This window comes from Felis catus, chromosome B3 (genome assembly GCF_018350175.1).
Source record: "Felis catus isolate Fca126 chromosome B3, F.catus_Fca126_mat1.0, whole genome shotgun sequence".
NCBI classification, from domain to species: Eukaryota; Metazoa; Chordata; class Mammalia; order Carnivora; family Felidae; genus Felis; species Felis catus.
The window spans coordinates 118,648,296-118,669,375 of NC_058373.1; the positions used below are offsets into that span (position 1 = coordinate 118,648,296).

General features: G+C 41.6%; 1 protein-coding gene and 1 long non-coding RNA gene across 2 annotated transcripts; one reads left to right on the plus strand and one right to left on the minus strand.

The window, feature by feature from the left end:
• Window positions 1–405: 405 nt before the first annotated feature.
• On the minus strand, window positions 406–20,977 carry LOC123386141. The gene is made up of 3 exons (XR_006599778.1): window positions 18,988–20,977; window positions 3,383–3,531; window positions 406–1,192 (listed from the first exon to the last, which is right to left on the minus strand). It is a non-coding gene; the product is annotated as an uncharacterized LOC123386141 (long non-coding RNA).
• LOC123386140 (acyl-coenzyme A thioesterase 6-like) lies at window positions 1,653–8,556 on the plus strand. The gene is made up of 3 exons (XM_045060200.1): window positions 1,653–2,972; window positions 5,112–5,314; window positions 7,872–8,556. The coding sequence occupies exons 1-3, from the start codon at window positions 2,516–2,518 to the stop codon at window positions 8,475–8,477; spliced, it is 1,266 nt and encodes a 421-aa protein (XP_044916135.1). The 5' UTR covers window positions 1,653–2,515; the 3' UTR covers window positions 8,478–8,556.
• Window positions 20,978–21,080: the final 103 nt, after the last annotated feature.

The following is a 21,080-nucleotide window of genomic DNA, read 5'->3' on the forward strand; positions in this document are numbered from 1 at the left end:
AACATTTTACATAACCATACTACAAATACCAAAATCAGGAAGTTACCATTGATACAATACTATGTAACCACGAGAGTATTATTGAAATTAAGTTATCGCTATCTTGGAGAAGCGACTTACTCAAATGGGATGTATACTGGCTGCTAAGAAATGGAAACTTGGAGCTTTCTTGTCCCACAAAAACTGTAAACAAGAAATAGACCCAGGCAGGATCATGAGTGAAATCATAACCAATACTGGAGTTAACTGGGAGCCCATCCCACCTCCAACCTTTTCACCTTTAACTCTCACTCGGATTTTTGGAAAAGTAAATGGATCTCAGATGTCAACGGAGGATAAAAAAACCCAAAAGAATCTGTAACTGTGGTTGACACTATTTCTCTACAGGAAGATCTTTCTCAGTCATCTCTGATTGTTATTTTATTAATCTTACCATGGCATTGTTTTTGATCCCCATATGTATATATGTATGTATGTATTTATTTACATTTTAGACATTAACAGCAGTTTGCTCTCACTTGGCAGCCAATGATTTATCTTGCCTCCAAGATACTTCCAGTTCTCTAACATTTGACATAATCTGTTTAGGCAATATTTAAACAGGTGTCCTAAGTTTAATTCAGATAGTGAAATTACTCATTGATGCTATACTGATCAGAGATAACACTGAAATAATTCTTTCTGAAACTCAACCTTTCCATATTGAATTTATAATAAAAGTCAGGGGGCTGTTAAGCATGGAAAAGTTCAGGGGCCTTTTACGAGATACAAACATTTCTGGGTGTGTAATTATCTGGGGGTAACCAGAGAGATCCTACCCTAAATCAGGCAAAGGCTTTTGTCTATCCATAAGTCCCTACCCTTAAAATAGGGGCACAGAAATTAATTTTTATGTTTAATATTGGAGATAATATGCCACATATTGGGGTATTAATCTACAGCTACTTCAAGTCACTAGACAAACACTGGCATTTGTATGAAGTCGCTCCTCTCTTACAGCAGCTGATTCTTTTTCATATTGTGAGCAAGCCGCCCTGGCAGTTGGCCTGTACAATACTTATCTCTTCCATGGAGTTCCTACGTGCTGAATTCCCTACAGGAAGGCACTTTTGAAGGACCAACGCAAGGCCTCCTCCTTAGCTGCTTTCCCCTCATGTGCCTGGGAGCCATTTCTGTGTCTCTTCACAGCATCCTGGGTATCAGGGAAGGGAGAGGGAGAAGTCACCTTTCACCATGGCTTTCTGAAATCTGAGTGCAGATTTCAATTGTGCTGGCGGCTGTGACAGCCCACGAAGTCTTTGTAAGCTGAGTGTCCCTAGATTGTGCACAGCCTGTAACTCTTTAAGCAACAGGTGTTTAAAAAACCCTGCAGCAGTTACTCGGGAGACAGAGTAGTCAAAGCTCACCGAACTCTGAGATCTGGGACCTACTCTGGCTTCTTTTTATTCAGCTTATAAATATTGAGCTTGCCCTCACTGGGCATCTTCTGTATGCTCCATCCACCTTGTTGTGTAACCTAGTAGGCTGAGCTGATTGCCTGGGTTCAGCTAAAGAAACGCACTCAGGAATATGAAGGGCAAGAGGAGAGTGAGGTCAAGGTGTTTATTCTCTCCACTCCTACTATCTCACAGTGGACTGCCTGCCTCCCACCACCATAGCTACAACTCCTGCCAGGCAGCCCTCTCGCTTGAGACTTCAGGCCCAAGGGTCTGCCGCCAACCTTGTTTGTTTTTTAACCTTGCCAATGCCTTTGGGAATAGGCCCTTTATGAAACTCTCCACAAACTACGCATTTGGAATGTGCCACTTGATTCCTGCCAGAACTCAGACACAACTCAACCCTCCCACTGCCAGTGTCGAGATTTGCGAATGAAGAGCAAAACTCTTACTGAGCACCCACTATAGGTGGATTAGTGCGGTGCTTTTACACGTTAGCCCGTGTAATCATCACAATAAACCTTTTACAGATAAGGAGACTGGATTCAGGGGCTTCATTACATATCTTGCTAAAGATCACCAGGCTCTTAAGGAGCAGGATCAGACCGGAACCCAGGTAGATCTCATCCCAGAAACATCTACCTGCTCTGGAAGCCACCCTAGGTACTCTTAACTCTAGAAAAAGACTTGGCAAAGGACTGAGAGGCAATGGAAGGATTAGGACTGTTTCTCCACTGATCATCTGAATTATAATCGCCTGGGATGCTTTATAAAACTCCAGGTTCTCCGAACTACTAGTATCTGTCCCAATCTCAGCGGTCTTGGTACGTCTATTTCCACACTCACTGCGCTGGATTGCATAATAATGAACTCTTATTTCGGCAGATACTTCCTTCCAATTAGACACTAGTGGATTTTCACAAACTCTAGCTGACTTCATACAGCGGCTTAGCGTGTCCAAGCGTCCAATCTGAATATCGCAAAGTGTCCAATTGCAATTGCTTCCCCGGGAGGTGGAGGGACTCCCGGCCGGACACGTGCCTCTGGGGAGATGGCCTCGCTGTTCCGCAATAATCAGGATGGCGGCTACGGTGACGCTGGAGCCCGCGGGCCGCTGCGCGTGGGACGAGCCCGTGCGCATCACCGTGCGTGGCCTCTCCCCGGGACAGCCCGTCACGCTGCGCACGTCCCTGCGCGACGAGAAGGGCGCGCTCTTCCGGGCCCGCGCGCTGTACCAAGCGGACGCCGGCGGCCTCCTGGACCTGGCGCGCGCGCCCGCGCTGGGCGGCAGCTTCACGGGGCTCGAGCCCATGGGGCTGCTCTGGGCCCTGGAGCCCGAGAAGCCCTTGGTGCGGCTGGTGAAGTGGGACGTGCAGACGCCCTTCGCGGTGGAGCTGGAGGTGCTCGAGGGCCACGAGCCCGACGCCGGGCGGCTCCTGGGCCGGGCGGTGCTGGAGCGCGACTTCCTGCGGCCGGGGATGCGGCGGGTGCCGGTGCGCGCGGGCCGGGTGCGCGGCACGCTCTTCCTGCCGCCTGGTGAGTGCCTTGCGTCCCAGGCTGTTCTAAAGAATTGGTAACTGAGACCCACATTTCCTAAACTTACCGCCGCACTCCAGAGCTTGTCATACATTCTGGATGGAAGTTTTTCCTCTTTAAATTTCATGCCACTTCCCGTATGCTAAAAAGTGGTTTCTGTCTTTGGGGCTCTCCACTGCCCAGGGCGATGAGCGATCTTATCCATGCCCATTTCTCAGATGGGAAAACAGGCTGCTCGGTGGCTGGCGGGCATGGCCGGGCCAGGGTCACAGGGCAGGTGGGAGCAGCGCGGGGATCAGGCAGGGCAGACCACGTCACCCCGGGCACCCACCACCCTTCCACATAAATAACCTTTATGTTGGACGAATGCCACTGAGCTGTATGCTAAAAAGTGCATTCAACATACTCACAAAGTGCATTTCTTTTAAGTGCCAGCCACGCAGCTGTATTTCAAATACCAGTGTTAGGTAATGAGTTATGCTGCTGTGCAAGAGTGATCTTTGCCTCTTCTCACGTGGAACTTCCAAGGGAGCTAATCTAGAGGCCGTCCCCCGTAATCCTAAAAAAAAAAAAAAAAACAAACAAACTGATTGTCCTCTTCCCCCATCATAAACAGTCTGTCGGTGATTCTCAATCTGGGTTGATTAACCCCTACTCCTGGAGACATTTTTGTTGTCACAACCAAAAGGTGGGGGAGGATATTATTGGCATCCAGTGGGTAGAGGCCAGAGATGCTGCCAAGCATGCAGAATGCACAGGACAGTCCACACAACAAAGAAATATCTTACTCAAAGTGTCTGGAGTGCTAAGGTTGAGACACCCTAGTCTAAGTAAAAACAAGGTGCTTACTAGGTTAAAGGGGCCCAGAAACAAGACCCCCTACCCCACCTTTTACAACCAAATTCCAGACTGAAACCCCTCCTGTATAGAAATGCTGGAGTGGCCATATCTCAGAGAATCCCTAAACTGAATTCTGTCATTCTCCAAAACAGGAGGCTCTGCTTTATTCTTACAGCTCATCAGCAATTCACAACCTTAGCCAGTGGCTGCACAGTCAACTGAAATCCTGTGGTTGGACTTGGATCTTATACATCTCTGTATGTCCAGATTCCTAGAGGCTTGCCCAGGGATGTAGTGGGAACTCAATAAATCATACTGACTGAATCAGTAAGAATCCCCCCACCCACCCAAAAACAAACCAAACAAACAAAAACCTTTTACCACCCATATTGGCACCTGATATTTCAGTCAAGTCAATCTTGTGTTAACTATTTCAATGGCTACTTTGTGGCCCATTTAAAATTTGTTTTCTGTCTCAAGACTTTTGTAAATAACGTAGAAGGGTTCAGTCATTTAACAAATATGTATTAAGCCAATGACTATGCTACATAGTGGGATGCGATAGCTAGCGAAGTCAGACGTGGTCCTCACTGTACTTACAGCCTAATAAAGGACCCAGGTAACTATACTTGCATCTGTAAGCTTGCTAAGTGCTATGATAAGGGAAATACAGGCCCAGGGTGCTGATGGAGACATAAAAGGGTATCTGACTCAACTCAGCCTTGGGGGAGATCTGGGAAGTCTTCTGGGAAGGGAGATCTAAACTTTGATTTGAAAGCTGAAGGTCAACCAGGTGATAAAAAGTGGAGAGTGAAGTATAGCATATACCATTTTCAGGGGCCAAAGAGAACAGAGCATATTTAGGGATAGCATTCTTTAAGGTTGGAGCAGAGAATGCAAGGAGGTGGGGAGTATATCAATACGCCTTATATATGTAGAGCATTGTACAGTTCTTCAAGCATTCTCAAGTAGATTTTTTTTTTGAGGAAGATTTTGTGGAAAATGTACATCTCATCATATGCTACTTGTAATTTGAAATATATATTTCATTTTTGAAAATTAGGTGAAAAATTCTGGAGAAAATAAAGCATTTTGTTCCCCCCTTCCTTCTCCCTGAAGGTTACTAAAAAGGAAAAAAAAAAAAGGCAACATTTTAAAAAGGTCCTTTCTTCCACTTGCTCCTCCACTCCCAGCCTTCCTTCTTGCTTGAGAAACTTGTCCTCACTGCCTGCCAAAATCTGAAACTCCAGAATGTCTCTGGAGAGTCTAAAGCTCCTTATGATCTGTGGTGTTTTCCAGGTGCAGGACCCTTCCCCGGGATCATCGATCTGTTTGGGAGTGGTGGTGGCCTTTGTGAATACAGGGCCAGCCTCCTGGCTGGACATGGTTTTGCTGTGCTTGCTTTGGCTTATTTCAAATTTGAAGACCTCCCTGAATATTTGGATGCTGTGCACCTGGAGTACTTTGAAGAAGCCGTAGACTTCATGCTGCAGCATCCAAAGGTGAGTTCTGGTGTTTGCTTGAATGCAGGGAGAGAGGGTAGAGCCAACACAGGACTGGATCTCAAAACCCTACCAGGACACTGGGGGCTAGAAATATGTCATGAGACACAAAAGTTCCTTCCAAAGTTATTAGGATTATTGTTTCACTTCCACCCATCTCTCTCCAATCCCTAAGACTTAACTGTTTATTTTCCTTTAATAAGGAACTGTTTATTTTCCTGTCTGTTTTTTAAATTTTTTTAAATGTTTTATTTATTTTTGAGACAGAGAGAGACAGAGCATGAGCAGGGGAGGGTCAGAGAGAGAGGGAGACACAGAATCCGAAGCAGGCTCCAGGCTCTGAGCTGTCAGCACAGAGCCCGACGTGGGGCTTGAACTCATGAACTGTGAGATCATGACCTGAGCTGAAGTTGGACGCTTAACCAACTGAGCCACCCAGGTGCCCCTGTTTTCCTTTAATTCTTGACCATAATTCAAAGAGTTGTACTAAGACATTACTAACCTTAAATTCTGCTTCTCCATCTACCCCCAAGTGGCCTTATAATGCTGAATAAGGCAACTGCTTTCTCTGGGATTCAGTTTTTCTCATTTATAAGATTAATGTAGGGGTACCTGGGTGGCTTAGTCAGTTGAGTGTCCAACTCTTGATTTCAGCTCAGGTCATGATCCCAGGGTTATGAGATCAAGCCCCATGTCGGGCTCTGCACTGAGCATGGAGCATGCTTGGGGTTCTCCCTCTTTCTCTCCTTTTGCCTCCGTCCCCTGTTCATGCTCTCTCTCTCCCTCTTGCTCTCAAATAAAATAATAATTTAATTTAATTTAATTTAATTTAATTTAATTTAATTTAATTTAATTTAAAAGAAAGATTCCTGTAGGGGCACCTGTGTGGCTCAGTCGGTTGAGCGTCCAACTTCGGCTCAGGTCGTGATCTCACAGTTCGTGAGTTTGAGCCCTGCGTCAGGCTCTGTGCTGACAACTCAGAGCCTGGAGCCTGCTTCAGATTCTGTGTCTCCCTCTCTCTCTCTGCCCCTTGCCCGCTCACACTCTGTCTCTCTCTTTTCCTCAAAAATAAATAAACATTAAAAAAAATTTAAAAAAAAGAGGAAAAAGTTTGACTCTTAAGAGAGATTTTTAGGACAGTCGGTGACATTTGAATAGGGACTGTGCTGGATGCTATTAAGGAATCATTAATTTTGTTAAATGTGATAATGCTATTATGTTTTTATAGAAAAAGTTCTTATCTAAGACTGTAAAAAATAATCAAAACATTTTAGTGTGATTAAAAGTGGAATACATGCTCTGCAACTATCTAGATTTAAAGAAACCCAAATATTCTAATGTTAAGTAATAAATGTTAAAAAATGTTCTACAAGGGTGATCTAAATCTGTCAGAATTCAGGGACTGGTCTGTTAGCAGAGCTGCTAGAACCTCAATGGCCTTGAACTGTGATTATTGGTTTATTAGGGGAGATAAGGCCCCAGGGGAAAAAGAAGAAACCAATATATCCTATCAGTTCTGCCCTTAGACCTGGGCAAGAGGGGCTTCTGTCCTGGACAGAAGCCTTAGGCGGCCACACTCCCTGCCCACAGGGTGAGGAGTCCAAGGGACCCAGGGAATGTATCCACCTGGAACCCATGTGCCTTACACACACACACACACACACACACACACACACACACACACACACAAACACCCCATACCCTTGTGATCTGTAATACCAGAATTCTTTGCCAAATAGCACTGATCCTGCTTCCAGGCCCTATGTCTTTTCTCAGGGTCTGTCAATGTGAATACGCCTAGGCCTTAAATATGGAGACTGGGGTGTCCATATACATGTGTGAGAGGCCCCTCAAGGTACATGATGGAGCCAGGGATGGGAAGAGAAGGAATGGGGGCCAGGGACCAAGGACTGGGGCTAGCTCTCCCCCATGCCACATTCCAGTACAGAACTTCAAGGAGTTCCAAGATTTCAAATTTGAGCCTGACATTATAAACTGTTATGAAGGTATATTTATCAAGGTGGGAGAAAATAATATATTTTATTTTTTTATTTAAAAAAATTTTTTTAATGTTTATTTATTTTTGAGGCGGGGGGGCGCGCATGAGTGGGGGAGGGGCAGAGAGAGAGGGAGACACAGAATCTGAAGCAGGCTCCAGGCTCTGAGCTGTCAGCATAGACCCGTTGCGGGGTTCAAACTCACGGACCGTGAGATCATGACCTGAGCTGAAATTGGACGCTCAACCGACTGAGCCACCCAGGCTCCCCAAGAAAATAATATATTTTAATAGTTTGTTTGTTTAATAGCTTTTACATGTTTAAGTATGGGGTACATGGGTCTCTGTGTCTACTCTTGACCCAGTTGCCACAAATATTAGTGGAAGGCCTGTGTACTAGGAAGTCAATTGATTTGCTTATTAGAAAACACACTTGAGCTTTGTGGATTGTTGCATAAAAAACAAGAAAGCAAATGACATTTAAGAAAGCTAGCTAGAGAATATAAAATCACTGTTTATGTCCTCCATTTACAAATTCTAGGCTTGTTCTCTCTTTTTCAGGTGAAAGGCCCTGGTGTTGGGCTTCTTGGCTTCTCCAAAGGAGGTGACCTGTGTCTCTCAATGGCCTCTTTCTTGAAGGGCATCACAGCCACTGTACTTATTAATTCCTGTGTGGCCAGCGCAATATCTCCACTGCGTTACAAGGATATGTTTATTCCCAGGCTTGGCAGTGACCCAGGGAAAATTGTAGCTACTGAGTCAGGGGTTTTAATTATTTTGGATGTTTGGGATAATCCACTGGACGAACTCAACTATCAAAGTATTATTCCATTGGAAAGAGCCCAGGGGCCTTTTCTGTTTCTTGTTGGCTTGGATGATCATAGCTGGAAGAGTGAATTCTATGCTCGTATAGCCTCTGAACGGTTACAAGCCCATGGGAAAGACAGACCCCAGATAATCTACTACCCAGGAACTGGTCACTGTATTGAACCACCTTATTTTCCTGTTTGTAGAGCTTCTGTGCATACAGTGTTAGGCCAAGCAATACTCCATGGAGGTGAGCCAAAGGCACAGTCAAGGGCACAGGTAGATGCCTGGCAGGAAATTCAAACTTTCTTCCATAAACATCTCAATGGTAAAAAATCTGTGCCATCCAGCAAAATGTGACATTGTAATCATAGACCAGATACTATGAATAAAAATCTAATTCATACAACATGTATTGGGTTTTCCAGAGCACACAGGACACTTTTTTTTTTAAGTTTGTTTATTTTGAGGGGCTTTGGGTGGCTCAGGTTGGTTAAGCGTCCAGCTTCTACTCAGGTCGTGATCTTTTGGTTCGTGGGTTCAAGCCCAGTGTCAGGCTCTGTGTTGACAGCTCAGAGTCTGGAGCCTGCTTCAGATTCTGTGTCTCCCTCTCCCTTTCTCTCTCTCTGTCCCTTCGCTGCTCACATTCTGTCTCAAAAATAAATAAATATTAAAAAATATTTTTTGATAAAGTTTATTTATTTTGAGAGAGAGAGCGCATGAGCACGGGAGGGGCATAGAGAGAGCGAATCCCAAGCAGGCTCCACAGTGTCGATGTGGAACCTGAAGTGGGGCTTGAACTCACGAACCGTGAGATCATGACCTGAGCCGAAGTCCGACACTTAACCAGGTGCCCCTATGCACATTCATTTTAAATGGTCTTTGGACACTGGAAGATAAAAGCTTGTGGAAGGCATTCTGTTTTTTCAGGTGGTATGTGCAGTGATGCACAAAATCCAATATTCGTGGCCACTATAACGTTGGATTTTGTAGACAGAAGTAAAAATTCCTTGAATTCTTTTTCTTTTTTTTTAAGTTTTTTCTTCATATATATATATATCTCTTAAGTAATCTCTTAATATATATCTATATATTATTATTATTATTATTATTATTAAGTAATCTCTATGCCCAGGGGCGCCTGGGTGGCTCAGTTGGTTAAGTGTCCAACTTCGGCTCAGGTCATTGTCTCACAGTTTGTGAGTTTGAGCCCTGCATTGGGCTCTGTTCTGACAGCTCAGAGCCTGGAGCCTGCTTTGCATTCTGTGTCTCCCTCTCTCTCTGCTCTTCCCCTGCTCATGCTCTCTCTCTCCTTCAAAAATAATTAAAATATTTTTTAAAAAAGGATAATCTCTATGCCCAATGTGGGCCTTGAACTCACAGGCCCAAGATCAAAAGTTGCATGCTCTATAGACTGAGGCAGCCAGGTGCCCTACTTGTGTTGTTTTTCTAAAGCTGGAGATCTTCAAAGATAGAGGGACTTTAACAAGTACTTTTCAAAGAACACACGGTTATTGTATGGTTCTAAAGCAGAAATTCTTGGTCCAGTGGCCATTTAGTTTCAGTGGCAAATATTTTTGAAGCCATAATAGGACACATGACAGTTATGATCTTTAAAAAAAAATTTTTTTAACGCTTATTTATTTTTGAGACAGAGAGAGACCGTGTGAGTGGGGAAGGGGTAGAGAGAGAGGGAGATGGAGACACAGAATCCAAAGCAGGCTCTAGGTTCTGAACTGTCAGCACAAAGCATGACGTGGAGCTCAAATTCACCAACTGTGCCCTGAGCCAATATATTATATTATATATATATATAATATATATATAACCACAAGATATACAATATAATCTACATTATATTGTATATTATGTATTATATAATATGTTATTTTTATTTTTTTTTTCAACGTTTATTTATTTATTTTTGGGACAGAGAGAGACAGAGCATGAACAGGGGAGGGGCAGAGAGAGAGGGAGACACAGAATCGGAAACAGGCTCCAGGCTCTGAGCCATCAGCCCAGAGCCCGACGCGGGGCTCGAACTCACGGACCGCGAGATCGTGACCTGGCTGAAGTCGGACGCTTAACCAACTGCGCCACCCAGGCGCCCCCAAAATAAAATCATTTTTAGAAAAATACGAATTTAGATAATATAGCCTACCTGCAATAACGGAAAAACTAAAGAGTATTCTTCAAGCACAAGGATAATGATTCTAGGGGAAAGCAAGTAGGTGAAGGAAGAAATGGAATATAATGAAAAGTGTAAATATATAGATAAATCTAAATAAATATTTACAAATAATATACTATGGGGTTTCAAATACACAAAGAATTAAGTAGCATATGTAGGAAGGAAATAAGTAGAGGTTATTGCATTTTTCACAAGGTGATACAAATATTAATTTTTATTCAATGTTAATAAATCAGGAAAGTTATTACCATAAGCTAATATAGGAGGCAAATGGAATAATTTTTAAAAATCTAAAAGAAGATAAAAACTATAGAATAAGCAGGAAAGAAAATAATAATTTAAGCTCAAATAGATCAGTAATTACATTAAATGTAATTGGACTATACATTTCAGTAAAGGGCAAGATATCAGGTTGATTTTCCTAGTGTGTTCAATCTTGTGCTCTAAAAAATGCTATAAGATCATATATAGTATTGACTTCCTTCCAGAAAATAAGAGATGGACACCTTAACCTCAAGTGACAGTAGGCACATGTATAGGGTATAAAGTAAACATATAAGGTAACAGAATTATGATAGTTAAACGTTGTTCTAAGAATTTTTTCAACAAGAATGAAATAAAATCTCCATGAAAATTAAAGTCAGTTTAACCAATCTGTTTATTTTTATTTTTTTAATGTTTTTTTGTTTATTTTTAATATATGAAATTTATTGTCAAATTAGTTTCCATACAACACCCAGTGCTCATCCCAAAAGATGCCCTGTTCAATGCCCATCACCTACACTTCCCTCCCTCCCACCCCCCCATCAACCCTCAGTTTGTTCTCAGCTTTTTAAAATTTTTTTCTTTTAACGTTTATTTATTTTTGAGACAAAGAGACAGCGAGCATGAACGGGGGAGGGTCAGAGAGAGAGGGAGACACAGAATCCGAAACAGGCTCCAGGCTCTGAGCCGTCAGCCCAGAGCCTGACGCGGGGCTCGAACTCCCGGACGGTGAGATCATGACCTGAGCCGAAGTCGGACGCTCAAACGACTGAGCCACCCAGGCGCCCCTGTTCTCAGCTTTTAAGAGTCTCTTATGCTTTGGCTCTCTCCCACTCTAACCTCATTTTTTTTCCTTCCCCTCCCCCATGGGTTTCTGTTAAGTTTCTCAGGATCCACATAAGAGTGAAAACATATTAACCAATCTGTTTAAACTCCATATCTCCTATGTATAATCAAATGGATTTATATTAGGTCTTACTAATATGGCATTTACTTTGTCAAGGTGAAATAAACCTGTGTTTATTCAACCTTTGTTGAAAGGAACTCCAAAAGTAACAGAAAAGCTTTTTTTCTCTCCTGTTGTTGCCTTCAATCATCCCACTTCACTCCACAAATATTTATGGAAAGCCTACAGTGTGGCAGGGAATGTTCTAAGCTCCTGGCAAAGACGAACAAAGATAACGAAGTCTTTGCTGTCAAAAGCATTTACTCTAGTTTGGAGGTAAGAAAATAAAATGATAAATGGTGTGAAGAATAAAAAATATAAGATGAGAGCCTGAGGGAGGTGATACCATTTAAGATATCTATTTAAAGACTGGTGAGAGAAGGCATATTCGAATAGGTAGTCTTTGAGCAGAGACTTGATTGAAGATGAAAGAGTGAGTGGAACTCCAGGCTGAGGGAATTTAAATAGTCAATGATATGAATAGTCATTTCCCCAAAGAAAATATACAAACTGCCACTAAGCACATGAAATGATGCTCAGTACCATTAGGCGTCAGGAAAATACAAATTAAAGTCACAATGAGATACCACTTCTTACCCACTAGAATTGCTATAATAAAATAGACAGAGCGACGCCAGGCTGGCTAAGTAGGTAGAACATGTGACTCTTGATGGTGGGGTCGGGAGTTCTAGCCCCATGTTGGAGTGGAACCTACTTTTTAAAAAAAGATAAGGGGCGCCTGGGTGGCGCAGTCGGTTAAGCGTCCGACTTCAGCCAGGTCACGATCTCGCGGTCCGTGAGTTCGAGCCCCGTGTCAGGCTCTGGGCTGATGGCTCAGAGCCTGGAGCCTGTTTCTGATTCTGTGTCTCCCTCTCTCTCTGCCCCTCCCCCGTTCATGCTCTGTCTCTCTCTGTCCCAAAAATAAATAAACGTTGAAAAAAAATTTTAAAAAAGATAAAAACAAGTGTTAGTGAGGATGTGGAGAAGAGGAACCCTCATACACTGCTGTTGGGATTGTACATGGTGCAGCTACTTGGAAAGTCTGGCTTTTCCAAAGGGTTAAATACAGAATTGCAATGACCAGCAATTCCAGACCTAGATTATATCCAAGAAAAGCAAAAATATACATATGCATAAAAACTTGCACATGAGTACTCACAGCAGAAATATTCACAATAGCCAAGAAATATTGGCAATATTCACAACAGCCAAGAAGCAGATACAACCCAAGTGTAAATCATTCAACAGAAAATTAAAATTTAGTACAGCATATCCACAAAACAGAATATTGTCTTGCAATAAAGTAAGTACTGATACATACTACAATATAACCCTTGAAAACATTATGTGAAGTGAATGAAGCCGGTCACAAAAGACCACTATTGTATGAGTCCATTTGTAAAAAATATCCAGAATAACCAAATCAATAGAGACAGATAGTAGGTAAGTGGTTGCTTAGGGCTGGGAGTGGAGACACCTGGGCGGAAATGGAGAGTGATGCTAAGGGGTACAGGGTTTCTTTTTGGGGTGATGAAATTGTTCTTGAATTAGTAGTGGTGCTGGTTGCACAACCTTGTGAATATACTAAAACCATTGAATTGTATACTTTAAATAAGTATACATTTAAATAAGTATACATTGTATGGTATGATCTACAAATCATACTACACAGAGATGTTATTCTTTTAAGTAGAATATACTCATAAGATTTGCATTTAGTGGTGCCTTGGTGGCTCAGTCCATTAAGCGTCCAACTCTTGATATCGGTTCATATCATAACCTCAAATTTCTAAACATCACGCCCCATGTCTGGCTCTGTGCTGACAGGTTGGAGCCTGCGTGGTGATTCTCTCTCTTCCTCTTTCTCTGCCCCTCCTCAGTTCCTGAGCATGTATTCTCTCACTCTCAAAATAAACAAGTAAACATTAAAAAAAAAAAGATTTGCATTCAGCTAAATAAAAACTTAACTTTGATCAAGAAAAAAAAATAAATGTATTATGTAAGATTCAAAAATTGGTCAAAGTAAAAAATATTGTTCAAAGATACAAACATGATAAAATTATAAAGAAAGCTAAAAGGTTAATAGACACAAAATTGAAGATGGTGATTACCTTTGATTGGGATCAGGGTGCAGCACACAGGGGCTTCAGAAGTAAAGACAATGTTTTATGACTACTACTAGATAATGGTCATTATTTTTCCTTAAAGTCTCACATATTTTTCAATTATTCTTCTGATGTACTCAACATTTAACTTTTAAAAAAATCAATACAGATTTAAAAAGAAAGAAAACTCCAGAAGAATTGCCTGCCTTAGGTTAGGACCCTCTGTGTTCCTTGCACATCTTCGTTGCCCACCAGTATTTAGAACCGCATTAGGCATCCCGAACTGATTCACATAAAGGGAGCAGTGTAGGTCTATTCCAAGGGATGGGTGCAAATGTCCTTCTGTAGTGTTTATCTGATATGCGATAACCTATCTACTTTATATTTCTACTACATTTTTCCATTTTGCTCTTTTATGACAGAAGTTAATGATATAGACTTCAAGAAGAGTCACTTGTCTCTACTTTTTCTGAGCTCCTTACCCAGCTTCTCAAATCTATTACTGAGATCTTCTTAGCTAGACTGATTTCCCCTGACCATTCTTACCCAACATAAGACAGCTTAAGATGACTCCCTGGGTGTATTTCATGTCTTAAATCGGTCTGAACCCAATATACTTACATACCACAGCAACAATATACAAATACTAAACCAGTTTCATTTCAAAAAAGAGCAACAGATAATGGTCTTCAGTAAGTAATACTTCCTTTCTGATGCTGGTTCTTTCGGAAAACCTTACTAATCAGATGAATATGGACCAGTAATTTAAATTCTGTACACATATTCATTATAATCTCATAAATTAGTGATGTGCTACAGATTGGTACGCTTTGGGTCTTTTTGTGGTTTTCCTGAGATTCTTCTGCATAAAATCATTCACTAGCATTGCAATTCCTCTACATCTTTTTTTTCTAAATTTTTATTTTATTTTTTTAAAAATAAACACTCAACACCCAACATGGGGCTCAAACTCACAACCCTGATATCAAGAATTATATGCTGTACTGACTGAGCCAGCAGGAAATTCTACCTCTTCCATTTTATCTTAAGATTTTATTTTATTTCATTTTAATATTTATTTATTTTTGAGGGCAGGGGCAGAGAGAGAGGGAGACAGAGGATCTGAAGCAGGCTCATCGCTGACAGCAGAGAGCCAGATGAGGGGCTTAAACTCAAGAATGGCGAGACCCTGACCTAAGCCAAAGTCAGACGCTTAACTGACTGAGCCACCCAGGCACGTCTGTTAAGATTGTATTTTATTTTATTTTATTTTATTTTATTTTATTTTATTTTATTTTATTTTATTTTATTTTATTTTATTGGAGAAATAATTTTTATTTTATTTTATTTTTAATTTGCATCCAAATTAGTTAGCATATAGTGCAACAATGATTTCAGGAGTAGATTCCTTAATGCCCCTTACCCATTTAGCCCATCCCTCCTCCCACAACCCCTCCTGTAACCCTCAGTTTGTTCTCCATATTTAAGAGTCTCTTATGTTTTGTCCCTCTCCCTGTTTTTAATTATTTTTGTTTTCCTTCCCTTACATTCATCTGTTTTGTGTCTTGAAGTCCTCATATGAGTGAAGTCATATGACATTTGTCTTTCTCTGACTGACCAATCTTGCGTAGCATAATACCCTCCAGTTCCATCCACGTAGTTGCAAATGACAAGATTTCATTCTTTTTGACTGCTGAGTAATACTCCATTGTGTGTGTGTGTGTATATATATATATATATATATACCACATCTTCTTTATCCATTCATCCATCGATGGACATTTGGGCTCTTTCCATACTTTGGCTATTGTTGATAGTGCTGCTATAAACATGGGGGTGCATGTGTCCCTTTATCCCTGTGTCCCTTGGATAAATGCCTAGTAGTGCAATTGCTGGGTCATAGGGTAGTTCTATTTTTAGTTTTTTGAGGAACCTCCATCCTGTTTTCCAGAGTGGCTGCACCAGTTTGCATTCCCACCGGCAGTGCAAAAGAGATCCTCTTCCTGCTCATCCTTGCCAACACCTGTTGTTGTCTGGGTTGTTAATGTTAGCCATTCTGACAGGTGTAAGGTGGTGTCTCATTGTGGTTTTGATTTGTATTTCCCTGATGAAGAGTGATGTTGAGCATTTTTTCATGTATCAGTTGGCCATCTGGATGTCTTCTTTGGAGAAGTGTCTATTCATGTCTTTTGCCCATTTCTTTACTGGATTATTTGTTTTTTGGGTATTGAGTTTGAGAAGTTCTTTATAGATTTTGGATACTAACCCTTTATCTGATATGTCATTTGCAAATATCTTCTCCCATTCTGTTGGTTGCCTTTTAGTTTTGCTGCTTGTTTAAGATTTTATTTTTAAGTAATCTCTACACCCAACATGGGGCTCAAACTCACAACCCTGAGATTCAAGAGTTGTATGCTCTACTGCCTGAGCCAGCGAGGCACTCTTCTTACCATTTTAATCTCGTAAGTACATGAATGGGTGGTGCTCTTATTACAGAATGATTCTCTTGTCTTATGATGGGGTTCTCTACTGTCTTGCATCTCTCTGTCTCTCTTTATCTATCTATCTATCTATCTATCTATCTATCTATCTATCTATCTATCTAGTACAAGATCTTGCCCACTACAATTGTAATTCCAGACACCTTTGACTTTTAATCACATGAGAAGGGATGATGGGGTTCATCAAGAGTGTCTCCTATATTGTGCCATCCCTAAGATCTTCACCAATCACAGAAATGCCAATCAGTTTCTTTATATCTACCTTACTTCATACTCATAAAGAAATGAAAAGGCATTGTCCACTCTAAGATGAACTATATAAAATCTGCATGAAGGTATCAACTTTCTGGATTTTCTTCATATTCCCAGGATTCTGATGTAGCTTTTGTTTGGTCTCAGGTATGTCCAAAGCCTGGAACTATATGAACTTTGGCATCAGTTAAAGTAAATATTGCGCAGTCACTGTGTATCATAAGCCAGTATTGAGGTTTCTACTAGTTCCCAGTAATTCTTGCTGGTAGGGCCAAGTTGTTACATGTTGTTCTTGATGATGTGAACATACAACATTCTTCTAAGACCCTGCACATGCCATTCATTTAATCCAAGGATTAAATCCATCCATGAATCCAAGGATATCATCACCTCCTAGACAAGTTCAAGGTCCTATGGTAGAGATTTCAAATGTCCAATTTGGGAACCACACTCCAGATTCAAAGCACCCCCAGTGGAAACAATACTATGTAGTCTAAATCTATGTAGTCCACGGGGTATGCTAGAATTAGGTTGTGCACCTGGAAAAAACACTGACAGGACGTTAGGCAGCAAAGACAATTCCAGCTAGCAGGACCTGGGTCTGACTTATAATGACAATATTAAAATAGAAAACTGTGATGTTATGAGAGGAAAGTCTATTTGGGGAGAAGATTTGGAGTTTAAAGCTTAGGGTAAAAAGATGAGGGGATGAGAGTACTATCTCCTGGGCTTTCAAGAAATCAGAGCAGCAGGGAGCATTCAGCTGGTCTCTTGAGACAAGAGTCTCTGACTTCTCCTCATGATGTTGAAGGGCAAATTTATTTAGTCCTTCTCCATAAATCACCTCAAACTTTCCCAGTAATAAAGGTAAAAGAAGAAGGCTTCCAAGGGCCAACAAATAGACACACTATTGAGAAGTGACCTACTGACTCACCGAGAAATCCAGCTCTTACTATAATATAGAACCGGACTTCTGGAAAATCTATGTTAAATTGGCTACTGGGATCAGGCAGAGGACATTCAGATTGACCAGGCTGAATTGGGGGAGAGAGGGTCTCACAGTGAGCGCTCTTCTCTGAATATGATATCTAAGAGTTAGATGCTCTGTTTCTGTGTTTGATGAGCTTATGGAGATTACCACGATCCTACTTATGGGAAGTTGGAAAATAATTGCAGTCATGAAGAGTTATAACAGCAGGAATCAGGAATAATTAAAGAGACCATCTGAATCAGCCTGAAGCAGGCTGCCCCAGTTGCCCAAATAATCTGCTTTCACTACATTGCACATAAACTGGCATTCATATTTTCTCAAAGATTTACATCCTGCTCTTCCAAATGGTTATAAGCAGAGCTATTGCAGGGCACGGATGGTGCTGGTGGTGAATAGCCAGAGAACTGGCAAATAGAAAATACATTTTTAGGGGGTATCTGCCTGGCTCAGTCTGTACAGAATGCCACTCTTGATCTTGGGGTTGTAAGCCCCACGTTGGGTGTAGAGCTTCCTTAAAATATTTTAAAATTGTATTTTTGTGAACTAGCGTTTCATTCTGTTCGTACAATAGTTTCTGGGTCAAACTATCTCGTCATTGATTACTAGTGATTTAATACAATTACAAAAGTAGGGGGGCCCTGGGTGGCTCAGTTGGTTGAGCATCTCACTCTTGATTATGGCTCAAGTCATGATCCCAGGGTGATGGGATTAAGCCCTGTGTCTGGCTCTGTGCTGACCACGGAGCCTGCTTGGGATTCTGTTTCTCATCTGCCCCTCTCCCCCACTCATGCTCTCTCTCTCTCAAAAAAAAAATTTTTTTTTAATTACAAAAGTAAATGATATAGCACCTGAAAGAGTTAATCTCTCAAACTCCCCACTGACAGCTCCACCTAGGGCAAAACTCCTGGCAAGCACTCACCTTGGTAACTTCTGTAATTCAAAGTTCTGGGAACTGAGCCAAGAGCAGGCTTACCAGGCTAAGAGTATAGCTGTTTTTGTACCCAGACAGCAAGTGTTTATTTTGAAAACTATGCTTTCCGTTTAATCGAATCTCTCTGAATGTAAGGAGCCTTTCCTTAAAGACTCCCTCACAGGGGAGACATGTGGCCCTAATGCCCTTTCTCTCTAGACTTGTTACAATATCAGATTCCTCCGGAGAAATCATATGCTTAGGTCTAGATGCTTTAGACAAGGGAAATATTCAAGTATTTCAGCGGATTTTTAGACACAGGATCAGAAATAACACAAGTTCCTCAATCAAATGGGAAAGACTAAATGTTGAAAGATATGGAGGAGGAAGGATCCGAGGTGGACAGGTTTTACCAACCCTACAAGTGGGGCACAGAAGATCAAAGGTATCCTTTTTGGTGATTTCATCACTCTCTGATATTTTTCTTTGTTGTTTAAACCTTTCATTTTGAAATAATTTTAGACCCACAAAAACGTGGGTCAAAAATAGTACAGGGTTCCCTATATAATTCCTCCCCTTCCCTTAATGTTAACATTTTACATAACCATACTACAAATACCAAAATCAGGAAGTTACCATTGATACAATACTATGTAACCACGAGAGTATTATTGAAATTAAGTTATCGCTATCTTGGAGAAGCGACTTACTCAAATGGGATGTATACTGGCTGCTAAGAAATGGAAACTTGGAGCTTTCTTGTCCCACAAAAACTGTAAACAAGAAATAGACCCAGGCAGGATCATGAGTGAAATCATAACCAATACTGGAGTTAACTGGGAGCCCATCCCACCTCCAACCTTTTCACCTTTAACTCTCACTCGGATTTTTGGAAAAGTAAATGGATCTCAGATGTCAACGGAGGATAAAAAAACCCAAAAGAATCTGTAACTGTGGTTGACACTATTTCTCTACAGGAAGATCTTTCTCAGTCATCTCTGATTGTTATTTTATTAATCTTACCATGGCATTGTTTTTGATCCCCATATGTATATATGTATGTATGTATTTATTTACATTTTAAACATTAACAGCAGTTTGCTCTCACTTGGCAGCCAATGATTTATCTTGCCTCCAAGATACTTCCAGTTCTCTAACATTTGACATAATCTGTTTAGGCAATATTTAAACAGGTGTCCTAAGTTTAATTCAGATAGTGAAATTACTCATTGATGCTATACTGATCAGAGATAACACTGAAATAATTCTTTCTGAAACTCAACCTTTCCATATTGAATTTATAATAAAAGTCAGGGGGCTGTTAAGCATGGAAAAGTTCAGGGGCCTTTTACAAGATACAAACATTTCTGGGTGTGTAATTATCTGGGGGTAACCAGAGAGATCCTACCCTAAATCAGGCAAAGGCTTTTGTCTATCCATAAGTCCCTACCCTTAAAATAGGGGCACAGAAATTAATTTTTATGTTTAATATTGGAGATAATATGCCACATATTGGGGTATTAATCTACAGCTACTTCAAGTCACTAGACAAACACTGGCATTTGTATGAAGTCGCTCCTCTCTTACAGCAGCTGATTCTTTTTCATATTGTGAGCAAGCCGCCCTGGCAGTTGGCCTGTACAATACTTATCTCTTCCATGGAGTTCCTACGTGCTGAATTCCCTACAGGAAGGCACTTTTGAAGGACCAACGCAAGGCCTCCTCCTTAGCTGCTTTCCCCTCATGTGCCTGGGAGCCATTTCTGTGTCTCTTCACAGCATCCTGGGTATCAGGGAAGGGAGAGGGAGAAGTCACCTTTCACCATGGCTTTCTGAAATCTGAGTGCAGATTTCAATTGTGCCGGCGGCTGTGACAGCCCACGAAGTCTTTGTAAGCTGAGTGTCCCTAGATTGTGCACAGCCTGTAACTCTTTAAGCAACAGGTGTTTAAAAAACCCTGCAGCAGTTACTCGGGAGACAGAGTAGTCAAAGCTCACCGAACTCTGAGATCTGGGACCTACTCTGGCTTCTTTTTATTCAGCTTATAAATATTGAGCTTGCCCTCACTGGGCATCTTCTGTATGCTCCATCCACCTTGTTGTGTAACCTAGTAGGCTGAGCTGATTGCCTGGGTTCAGCTAAAGAAACGCACTCAGGAATATGAAGGGCAAGAGGAGAGTGAGGTCAAGGTGTTTATTCTCTCCACTCCTACTATCTCACCGTGGACTGCCTGCCTCCCACCACCATAGCTACAACTCCTGCCAGGCAGCCCTCTCGCTTGAGACTTCAGGCCCAAGGGTCTGCCGCCAACCTTGTTTGTTTTTTAACCTTGCCAATGCCTTTGGGAATAGTCCCTTTATGAAACTCTCCACAAACTACGCATTTGGAATGTGCCACTTGATTCCTGCCAGAACTCAGACACAACTCAACCCTCCCACTGCCAGTGTCAAGATTTGCGAATGAAGAGCAAAACTCTTACTGAGCACCCACTATAGGTGGATTAGTGCGGTGCTTTTACACGTTAGCCCGTGTAATCATCACAATAAACCTTTTACAGATAAGGAGACTGGATTCAGGGGCTTCATTACATATCTTGCTAAAGATCACCAGGCTCTTAAGGAGCAGGATCAGACCGGAACCCAGGTAGATCTCATCCCAGAAACATCTACCTGCTCTGGAAGCCACCCTAGGTACTCTTAACTCTAGAAAAAGACTTGGCAAAGGACTGAGAGGCAATGGAAGGATTAGGACTGTTTCTCCACTGATCATCTGAATTATAATCGCCTGGGATGCTTTATAAAACT